We start from the raw sequence: 12,161 nt of genomic DNA, 5'->3' as shown, positions 1-12,161 counted from the left end.
ATATATAAAATATAAACTTCCAAATAATTTTTTTAATTATTACGTCATAGTAGAGTAAATACGCGGAAATGGTATAGTTTCTATATTAAGATATGTAGACTAGATTATATGTTAAATAACGATTCTCTCAATCTTATTTCCGTATAACATTCGTCATACGAATGAAATTGAAATTTTTCTAAATTCGCAAAATTAAAATCGTTATCCAAATTTGCTATATATATAGTATATGTAATTATTGTATTACAAAAAACACAATTTTTTTCAAAGCGAGTTCTATCGTACTTTTTCTTTGAAAGTATAGTATATACTACTATATAAAATTTTACGATTATACTGTTTTTAAGATTGATGAGATAAATCTTAAATTAGGCAAATAGTAAAATCATAATATCATTATCGTAATTTTGTTTATATATGAAAGATGTTCTCCATTGAATGTACAATTTTAATTCTTCATTATTATATTTTATCGTAATTACACGTACGTGTAAATTAGTAGCTATTATACTTTTCACACACAATGTGTGGCTTCCACAAATATTACTCTCCTTCTTTAAAATTAATATAACTAATATAACATTTTTGCTTTTAAACTAGAGTTTAAAATTTTGCTCATATTTTGACCTAACATCAAAACTGGCTCTATATCTTTGAATAATGATGTATATTCAATAAAAAGGAAAGCAAAGTAATCGTATAAATAATGTTTCACTCAATAAATAGAATATTTTTCACTCTAATGACTAGCGTATCAATATATAAAGCGTATATTTCAATGGTTTGCATTGTTTTTAGATTTTAGATATAGCTCGCAATATGTATCTAAATGCTTACAAAGATATTTTTTGACTTTTTTTTAAATGACTAACAAAATTATTATCTACTTTATATATATATATATATATATATATATATATATATATATATATATATACACATATATATTCCTTTAAAGAAATAGTTTGTTTTTACAAGATCGTATACGCATATAAGAATTAAAAGCGCCATAATCTTGTTTCGATTGACACAATTACGTCTCGTTTTTTGAAAATTTATCACTAAAATGGAGGATGTCGAAGAAAAAACAATTTTAGCTTCACTCGGGATCAGTTTCTGCTTCATTAATCGGCAATATAGCAACAGAACCAGCAGCTGCTAATTTAGCTTTATACGCCTCCGGTTCGAACCAGCGAATCGGTGCCTGCCAATAAAAAGATCAATTTTTGAGATTGTCACGCAAATTATATTGTTTAAGAAAGTGATATCATTTATATATCTTACCTTATTATGTACATTAGAAGCAGCATGCTTCGATTCTTTTAAAAAGCCGAATAATATGTTAATTGGCGATTACTTACACGAAAGCATGCAGACAATAAAATTATATATTCGAGCGTAGTTTATATGATGCTTTTTTATCAGATACATACATAAATATAAAATGTGTGTGTGTGTGTGTGTGTATACGTATACATGCTTATATACACAAACAGTTAAATGTATTTAAAAATTTTATATTTACTTGTTTTTATCGTAGAAACATGTTATAATATTTTTGATTTAATTTGCAAATTGCATAACCATATTTATAGTATATTTTTAAACAAACATGGTACATTGGGAAGCATTATATAAACTACGCTTTTCTTGTTTACGAGGAAACAAGGAGCAAGATTTGACAAATTTTGCAATATGCATTTATTAATACAGCATGTGTGTAAGTTTGATATACATTATTTTTATTAGTTTAGTCTTTTATTAGCCTCTTGTATGTATATATTTTTAAATAAAATTTCTCATTTTTCTCTAAATGTTACAATATTTTAATTAGGTTTGAAAGAAAAAAAAGAATGATGAGAGAGAAAAAATGAATATAAAATAATATTTTATAAATTATATAAACAATATAATCTAACAATATAAAAAATATTTTAAAAACATATATCGTAGCGCATATATTTCTAGATTTAAAATATAGGAACATACTTTCTCGAAGAATATAACATATTGTAGAAAAACTTTATATGCAACAAATAATAGACATAATTTCTATTTTATGTAACAATTAATGGGTTTAATCTCAATTAATTCTTGAGTTGAATATAATGTACCAAATTTTTCTCCTAAATCACATTATGTATGAGTATAGCCGATTTTCTCTTCTAGATTTTTCTTTATTCTGTTTTAACTGCTTCCCACTTAAAGATTGCTTTTTTTTAGATTTTTCTATTCTGTCACTATTCATATTAGTATTAATAGAATAAGATGAGAGACAGAACACAGTAACAGTTATATTCTGTGACATTAGAATAAAGAGTGCAAACTAAAGAAAAATCTTATTATGCTCGATCTTAATACAAATTCGGCTGTATGTTCAGTCCATTAAACTCTCGTTTTTAATACGCGCAGTCTTTTGTAAAGTAAATCGTAAGCGCGTCGCAAATCGAAACAAATACCGTAATTCACTTGTAATATCTTTGGTAATGATTTTTAGAAATTTCTTAACTTCTTGCGCAAAGAATTTCTAAGTTCTACTTATAATGTCACGTATGTTGTGTAGAAGCTGATATATATATATATATATATATATATATATATATATATATATATATATATATATATATATATGCTTCTTCAATACAAAACGCAAAATGATTATCGAGATTCGCACGTTTATATAATATCCGCTTTAGATTCTCACTTGTGTTAATAACTTATTTCTTATTCATTAATCAGTTATTGAACAAGAACAGATTTCTATTCTTGTACAAGTCTAAAAGCGTGCGTGTTAAAAAAATACCGTAATAATCACATTCATATCACCACATTCTTGAAAACACAAATTCATTCTTGGCAAAATTATATATATATATATATATATATATATATATATATATATACATATATAAAATATTAAACTGCAGCATTGCAGGGAAGAATGATACGGAAGGTGTTGCATATGTGATTAGCATTTTTGTCGCATAATGGTACCTTACGAACTATATTAGGGCATTCCTTCTGTATGCGCGCCCAATCGGTAGGAGGCCGCTTCGCATACGGGCCTGTCGCGCAAAGCAACAGAAACTCGTATGTAAGTTCTCTTGCTTCTGGAACTTGATAATCAAATAGAATGAAGTCAATTAAACTATATTGTATAATTGCATATAGAGTTTACATTCTTTTTAATAAAATTAAAATAACACAATTTTTATCAAGTTATATTATAACGACTATATTTTATATATAATGTATGTTAAAAAAATATAATATTGTATTATTTTTAAGATATATGAATATACCTTGTTGAATCTTGGAGTATTGTTCTTCGGAGATCGGACGAGACTTGTAAGTTTCTTCGCTTTCTGAAGAGGTTGCAGCGCTGTCCAGGCTTAATTCTCGACCTACAGAAGAAGCATTCACGTTGTCTAACGGCAACAATGGTGTACAACGGGGAATATTGGAGGAAACAGAGAAGGTGGGCTCATCTTCGTAGTTGAAGTATTCTATCCCGCTGGTAAAGTTCTCGGAATCGCCCAAAAAGTGTTCATCTAATACCAGTTTCGCCGTCTATAACACGAATCCCCCCCCTTCATCATCATCCAGTCCCGAATATTAATACTTTCATTAGATATCCAAAAATTAAAGAAATTATACATAAATAACAGTAAATGGAAATAAAATAAATAGAGAAAAAATATATAGAACAAATAGAATTAAAGATATATAATTTTAAAAAATTCAACTTTTTAATGAAATTGATAAACAAGTGTGATAAATGTATATAGTAAAATAATAACAATAAATTCCAAATTTATGGTCATTTTATTACCCTAACGAGATCGAGATTGCAGCCAGTAATTTTGAGCGACTGGTTACCAACGGTAACGGTGTACTTGTATTCGCCTATACTAGCATCATTGGTGGAGAAACTGTGCAGAAGAGACGAACGTAAACGAGAGTTATGTTGCAGTCGGTTGCTTTCGTCCGAAGCGCTACTGTTGAGTGAGGAGCTGGAACCGCCCATGGCTCCCTTTTCGCCACCAGAACTCTGCTCCAGTCTCACTGGAGATGCATTTCGTTGTATCGTATCTTTTATTAAATCCTTCGCGTAACTGCCAGAAAAAAAGAACAAAACAAACGTATTGCTTATAATTTTTTAAAACAGATTTATTAATAACTGATATTAACATACTGAATCTTGTCCTCGGATGTTCCTGTGATTTGGACAAGTCGTTCTTTAGCTCCAGGGTTTACTATGAATCAAAATATAGCATGAGTGATTATCTCTCTTATCAATATCAATATTCATAAAAATTATGTGTGATTGTTAAGATCTTTAACACAAATCAATGATACAGTTAATATGTTAAACAAGATGTAATATTAAATATTATTAAGTTATTAAGATATATTACCAAGCAAGATGTAATAAATATATAAAATACATTAACAATATATTTAAAAATATCTTATAGTATATATACACTTTAATATAAGATAAAAAAATTATTTTGCTCGTGTGAGTTATCTGATATATTAATGAAAACGCGTTTAAGTGAATTAAATGCAAACCTTTTTATCTGTATAAAACCTGTGGTGTGTGATCAAACGATTTATATATATATATATATATATATATATATATATATATATATATATATATGTTAATAATATTTGATAATATAATATGCTTATTCAGTTTTTAAAGCTGCAAATGCAACGCATGATATTTATACATTTCATTCATCGAGCTATAAAAAGGATACATTCCATTAATTAATATAAGAAATATAATAGATTAGATTAATGAAGAAATTCCATTTTTTTACATCTCTGATATAATAAAAAAAAGAAAAGAAAAATAAATGTTCAGATCAACCTAATATGTGTATATTTTGAAATATACATGTATGGTTTCTTTGACATTACATGGAAGAAAGTTGACGTACTTTGTGTTTCACAATTAGTAGGTTTTATAAGCAAAACTAACACTATTTACTCAAAAGTGGCCCAATCACTCTGGTTAAATTGTAACAGCATCTTCATGCACAAATTAAGAATAATTTGTTAAACAAAATTGTAATTTTTTATCACATATATGTGTGTTTGAATACAGTTTAACAATTGTCAGTATAACAAATTTCTCAATTTAAAACTCAATGCTCCTGAATGAATGAGAACTAAAAAAATGTTTTTTTATCATTTGAGGGGCTTTGTTCGATCGATTAATAATGTTTTTGCTATGCATGAGCACAAAATGCTGCGACAAGCCATTGACGGTTCATTCAACTGTTTACCTCGCTGGAAGGAGATGATCGTCTGGCTGAGCTCTTCTATCATGTGAACCCGACGCCCTTTTATTCCCATCACTGTATTTTCGTGCAAATTATATAACAACAGAATATACAACGGATAACCGGAAAAATCTCTAAAAGTCTAAATGGAGGATGAATGATTTCGCTTTACATATAAATAAAATTGTTGGTTCCATTTTGCATAAAAATAAATCCCTACTGATTATTAAGATATATTACTAAACATACTCTGTCAATAACTTAGAAATATTCTATAATAAAAAGATTGATGTCAAAGTCGTACAAATAGTATTCTAATATACATGTGAGAATCAGATACGCCTCAACTAAATTCAGTGGAACTTTTATATATATTTATATATAAGTAAATTAATTTACCTTTTCCTGAATCACTATTGCGAATGACGACTTCGTCTTTGCAATAATTTTTCCCTGGTATGCGCGTAGGTTTCGTGAATTTTCCACTATTCTTGATCACTTCACCAGGTCCCAAAATTGGCGGCGAAGTCGGTGAAGTTATCGCCAATAAAGAAGACGACAGAGAGTTAGTAGGTGTATCGAGAATTGCATCAGTCTGCTAATAAAATGTTAGATTATTTGATGAAAATTTAAAATTACTATATCAAAATTAATCTAATTGTACTTGATTTATTATTCTCTTAGAAATATATAGTTCACATTACAAATCGCAACACTGAGAAAAAGTTGAGGTTAAAATTTTATTTTAATAATGATAAGTGCAAACAATTCTTGGAAATACATAGTATATAGTTCTTTGAGATTTTTTAAGAACATTGGTGAGAGTAAATTTTATTTTTGTTATAAACAAATTAATTTTTTTATAACAAAACTTTTAATTTTTGGCATTTTAATATAATAATTTAAGAAAATTATTGAAAAATAAAAAATAAAGGTTTTACTTACATTGTCTAGATGTGACAATTTTTGCATATAATACACATCCATCGAATCTGTGTGACGCCATTGTTTTGCTCGCAATTCAATGAGTTCCAACAGATGAACCCTGGTCGTCAGATCTAATCTATCGTCCTGGCTCCCATTTCTGATCGCTACAAAGGCTCGGTCTAGCTGGTCTGAAAAAAAAATTAATGATAAAGTATCAATTCAGGACTATAATGAAAATAATAAATATAAACGTCTTACGATTGTTTTTCTGCTTTTTATAATGATTTTTAATAATAATTAATAAGATAAAAGCTAAACAATAAATTGGAAGAAATTTCATACGTAAAAAAATTTAATCCTAAATCTTAGTTTCTTCCTAAAACTAGTATTTTTCAATAATAACAATTTATAGCTATATATAGTATTAGATATTTTTCATCAGTTTTAAAGCTTTCATCGATATTTGGCAGTGTCTAATTATATCGATACAATAATCAATGACGATATATATTGTACATTTATTATATATCTATTAATATTAATACTAGTAGATAAATATTTACAGAAATGTACACATAATTTGGGATGTACAAAGTAAAATATTGAAGAAATTATAAATATATTTGTTAACTTAACTATATTATAAATTATTTATTATAATTAAAAACACAGTAGAACAACATTAACAAAGTACAGATATAATTTTGTATTAAATTTTATATAGAAAAAAAATCAAACTATATTAAATTAAATAAAATTTTTCAAAATAAAGTTAAATATACAATAAATTATTTACCTTTATAAATAGCTTCTAATTCATTGGCATAAAGTTTCAGATGACTACACATAGAGATCACATTCATTTGCAGCGTTCGGTCATGGAAGCCATTGGTCAGTTGCATCGCAACATTGTCGATTAAGGACACTATATCCTCTACTGAAAGATGAAGAAAAGAAATAGAAAAATGCATCATTGTATTTAAGAAAGAACAGATTATTACATACACATGTGTGCACACAAAAAACTGCGTACATTACTGTGTACTTAACATAAAATATAGAGAAAAGAATAATTATATTTATAAATGAAAATTCAGAGCTATTATAAAAGATTACAAATTTAATTCAATAAGAAAATAAGTAACGATAAATTTACCAGTCGTGATCCGCCCATCAACAGTCGAGTTACGTTGATTAAGCTTAAGCGGTCGTGGTTTTTCAAGTTTCTTTACATTCCTGGTTCTGTTCAATTGTGCGGTAGCCATATTATAATCTTGCAACAAGAATATATGAAATAATCAAATGCAATCCAAATTAATACGTTTTTATAAAATAGCTTGAAAAAATTAATATGTATTGATATCTAATAAGTATATTATTTAAGTGAGAAATATAATAATACTATTAATATTATAGTATCATATTAATGTTATCTATTTAACATAATTGTTACATAAAGTATAAATTGAATTTTTGTTTCGAAGAAATAAAAATGTCATGCTACAATATTACTGTTATATTTATATATATGTGTGTGTGTATATATGTATATTTATATATTTATAGTTTGTTTAATCTATATTTTATTTTTCTTGTAAACTTTTGCACTTTCTAAGCAACTAGATTCATTAGTACAACTTTTTGTGGCGTTTATTTCGTGTTATGCATATAAACATACGTCAAAATATATATGACACAATACAAAATACATGAATAAATTTATCGAAGTGTCAAACAGATTATATATCAATGAAAAAAAAAATCTTTGAAGTTCTAGATATGTAAAGGTCGAATAAAAAACTTGTAGAAGTGGCAAATAAACGGCGCATTTTCGCGATATACAAATGAAAATACCACGATAAGATACTAAATATAGCAATAGCGTTAGATGTACCTTTCGCAAATTTATTACTTTGTCAGACGTGCAAACAGATCAACGACACTGAACGACACATAGATCGTCCAACTCGGAATGCGAAGATATGTCGTATGTCGCGAAGGTATATAATGAAATGTATCAGAATTTGGCCCAACTTTATTGCCAGCGCCACCAATGTTGCCATCATGTAAATAAAATCATAGATCATATATACATCTAGAGTGTAGCATAAAGGTCGGTATTCACAGTTGGTTCTTATGTGGCGCTTTTCCATTTGGACAAACGTAAACGAACAGTTCACTCTTTTATTTTAAATATAATCTAAATCATTAATTGCGATAATTAATTTAATCGATACTTTAGAATCATCATGTAGATACTTTAAACGAACGTAAGATCATGATTTTTTATTTCAGTATGTTTCAGTATCGAAAAGAAAGCTATTCTGCTAATATGTTTTCTATTTTTTACCAGGCTCTTTTACTTTTTGAAGAGTTAGTATCTTTAATTGCGATAATTAATTTTATGATTACTTTAGGGTCATTATTTAGATATTGTAAATCATGTTTATTCGAGACGTTTTCTATATTTAAAAAAAAAAATAGGTAATCTGTTAATTTTTTTTTTTTTTTTTTTAATCTGTTATCGAATAAAAACCTATTCGTAAATATTTATAATATTATTAAAAATAATCTTTTATTGTTTGAAAACTCATTAATTGAATAAATGAAAAACATTTTTTTTTCTTTTTAACGATAAAAATTGTTATTGTTAACAAAAAATATTAATTTTGTTGTAACAATTAAAAAATCAAGTTAAATCTAAACCAAATCGACAATTTTAATAAAATCATTATTACGACATAGTATCTTTAATTAAGTAAAAGTTGTAAATAACTTTTTTTAATCATGTTGTAATTGTTGAAAAGTATGGTAAATAAAATTGTAACCGTTATGAAATGTTATGATGTTAAATGGATCAATAATAGAAAATATAATAAATAAGGTGACAATTCTTGCTGAAAACGTTTTCAAATATGTAGATAAAAAAAAAAAAAAAAATAAATAAATTAAACCGGGTTCCATCGATCATTTATTTACGGTAAATTTAACAATATTATGAAAAAATATTTATATAAAATATTAAATGTTAAAAACGTAACCTGATTCTAACAGTTATAAATAGTTACAAAATGGTATAAAATGATAAAAAATAATTTGAATGGCGTGACAATTATTGAATACATCTTTAGTTATGAAATTAAAAAAAATTACATTGAATCCGGTCTTAAATGTTATTAATATAAAGCAAATTAATTAACATTACAAAAAAAACAATCTCTAATATAATAAAAAAAAATTAAAAAAAAAAAAATGTAATAAAAAAAGATGTACAAATCTCTGAAGTCTCCCTCAGGGGCACTACAGACTCATCCCTGTAGTGTACGGGTGTCGCAATCCCGAGGTACCCGAGCTGGAGTGTGTGGTGACGGATGAACGAGGTGCGATGGGCGTGCAGGCCCTAAAAAGGACTTGTCCACTGCACTAGGTGAAGGAAAACACCGAAGATAACACCCGGGGGGAGGCCCCGTTAGCCAGGCAAGGCAATCTCCTAAGGGGAAGGAAAACCCCCGACAGAAAAAACCAATTTTTCTTTTCAGATATGAGTAGTTCCGAGAAGAAAGCGAACGTCCTGGGTTCGGATACCAGGAACCGGCGTGGGGGGGGTGCAGGCCTGGCTCCCTCCATGTCGTCAACAGACGACAGGTCGTCCACGGATTTGCCGGCTGGGTCCGTGGATTGGAAAGCGACAGCGCCGAGGATCAAGCCGAAGAAGGACGTGGAGGGTCAGCTGATCGAGCTGACCATTACCTGGGAGGGGTTGGGTAAGGATGTCGATCCGAGGAATCTCGCGATCGATGTCTGGCAATTCCTCTCAGATGCGCAGGTACGTGCCTATCGTCAGAGTGACACATATAGGCACTTAAAGGAGCAGGTCCGCGCCTTTGTGAAGAGGTGCTCGCGTGGTGTCACGAAGTTCTGTGGCCGCCACGAATGCATTGAGTACGTAAATCGTGAGGCCTTGGAACTGGAAAGACGAGGCCTGGAAGCTATCCAGGAAGAACCTGACTTCCTTACCAAAGAGGTCGAGGAGTTTCGAGGAGACTCGCCGATGGGTGGAATTCCTGACGTGAGTATGGGTGAAGATGCGTTGGGCGCTGCCTCTGCCTCCCCTGGGAGTTTGGATGGCGCGCTTGACGTGTCGGAGCCCGGATTTCACCTTAGCCCGGTAGAGGTCCTCGACCGAGAGCAGATCCTGGCGAACAACTGCCGGGCTTATGCGGAGGAAGTCGAAAGACTTGAAGCTCGAGTTGCCTCACTGGAGGCTCAAAACAAGAAACTCCTTGAAGATTTGGAGTCGATGAGGAGATTGGCTGCTCCCCTTCCTCCCTCTTCTGGGGAGAAGGAAGCGCCCCCTCGAAAGAGGAAGTCGCGGCGGAAGCGGAGTGGGGGGGCGGACTCCGAACCGGAAATTTCCGGTGAGGGGACTGTCTCTGCGGTTCGGAGGACTCTATTTGAGTCCTCCTCTGATGCGGCTTTGCGGGAGGACCCACACCAGCAGCTAATAGCGCGGGTGGGTCTTCTTATCGATGAGCGTCTTTCTGGGGCGCTTGGGGGCCTGAGGCGGGCTGTAGAGTCCCTCAGGTCCTCACTGGAGTCTCGGGGGAGTGGGGCAGTTTTGCCTGCCTCTGCTCCCTCTACCAGCGAGGTTTCCCCTGTCCTCTCCATGCGTAAGCGGGGGAGGCGGGGTCGTGGCGGTAGATTGGCGGCCTGCTCTCTGGGGGCTGGGTTGCCTGCTTCGTCGGCGACTGTTATGGTTGCCGGTGGGTCGGGTGGCCTGGGTCCTGGGGGGGCTCGGGCGTCGGGCCCCGCGGCTGGCCCTGGGTTGGGTGCGCGTCGGGGCCGGGTTCGAGCTGCGCGAGTTCCGAGTGGGTCGGCCGTACAACTCGTTTCTACGAGGGGCCGGTCCTACTCGGACATTTTGAAGGAAGCGAGGTCGCGCGTTGACCCCGAGGAGTTGGGCATTGGCCCGATGAAGATGAGGTTTGGTGTGACTGGGGGCCTGCTTTTGCAGGTCCCTGGAAAAGACACGGCTGCGAAGGCGGACCTGTTTGCAGGCAGATTGCGGGAGGTCTTCTCGGGAGGAGACGTGGTGGTCTCCCGCCCCCAGAAAACCATGGAGCTCAGGCTTCGTGGTACTATGGGGGAGGAGACTGCCTCGCGCGAGGAGATTTTGGAGGCGCTGGGGTCTCTGGGGGGATGCGGCGCGGGGGATATCCGGATCGGGTCGATTCGGTCCCTGCCGCGGTCCCCCTTGAGCACCCTTTGGGTGCGTTGCCCGTTGGCTGTTGGCCGAAAGGCCTTGTCAACGGGTAAACTTCGTGTAGGCTGGAACACCCTGGAGGTCGAGGCACTTCGTGCCCGGCCTCTGAGGTGTTTCAGGTGCCTCAAGCTGGGGCATGCGCGGGTAAATTGTGCGTCTGACGCGGATCGCTCGCGGTGCTGTTACCGCTGTGGTGTCGAGGGACACCAAGCGGCGGGGTGCGTCGCCACTCCCCGTTGTCCGGCTTGCTCGGACGGTGGGGAGTCGGCTCGACATGTCCTGGGGGGTCGGGGATGCGTTTCGCTTCCCCCTCCCCCCGGGCAACAAACAACCGGGGCGAAAGATAGGCGCCAGGCTCCGGGCCGTCCTGATGGGGGACGACCTTTGGAGATCGAGGCTGCCTCAGCAGCTAAGTAGTGTTTCTTAAATGTTGTAGTTATGTCTTTACTAGGTAGCGGCGATGGGTTTGGAGTGCCGGGGAGGTTGCTGAAAGGTGACTCCGCGGCCTCCTTGCCCGCGCCAGGTTCATGTTTTGTCTTAGTTTCTCGTCTTTCGTCCATAGGTGGTGTGAACATCATGCACCACCTTTATATGTCTTTCGGCCTCTGTGCCTTCGCTGTTGGCCCCTAGAGGGCTGGGCCTGTGGCCCTTATTTGGTTTCTTTGTGGACGTGT

At 33.8% G+C, this 12,161-nt stretch overlaps 1 protein-coding gene across 4 annotated transcripts; it reads right to left on the bottom strand.

Annotated features, from left to right (window-relative positions):
- Positions 1–393: 393 nt before the first annotated feature.
- Positions 394–8,277, bottom strand: mxt (Eukaryotic translation initiation factor mextil). Of its 4 annotated transcripts, none has more exons than XM_029308804.2 (11): positions 8,119–8,277; positions 7,381–7,497; positions 7,021–7,161; positions 6,243–6,412; positions 5,697–5,895; positions 5,301–5,372; positions 4,196–4,256; positions 3,833–4,115; positions 3,303–3,570; positions 2,995–3,116; positions 394–1,204 (listed from the first exon to the last, which is right to left on the bottom strand). In XM_029308804.2, exons 2-11 carry the CDS (start codon positions 7,487–7,489, stop codon positions 1,100–1,102), a joined length of 1,530 nt encoding a protein of 509 aa, XP_029164637.1. In that variant the 5' UTR covers positions 7,490–7,497; positions 8,119–8,277; the 3' UTR covers positions 394–1,099. The 4 variants fall into 4 exon arrangements, with proteins under 4 accessions (XP_029164637.1, XP_029164638.1, XP_029164639.1 ...); XM_029308805.2 differs by having other exon boundaries at positions 5,697–5,892; XM_029308806.2 differs by having other exon boundaries at positions 7,021–7,158.
- Positions 8,278–12,161: the final 3,884 nt, after the last annotated feature.

Source organism: Nylanderia fulva, unplaced genomic scaffold, assembly GCF_048542155.1.
Source record: "Nylanderia fulva isolate GAGA-0341 unplaced genomic scaffold, ASM4854215v1 Scaffold15, whole genome shotgun sequence".
NCBI classification, from domain to species: domain Eukaryota; kingdom Metazoa; phylum Arthropoda; class Insecta; order Hymenoptera; family Formicidae; genus Nylanderia; species Nylanderia fulva.
This window is presented reverse-complemented; position numbering and strand designations above follow the sequence as displayed.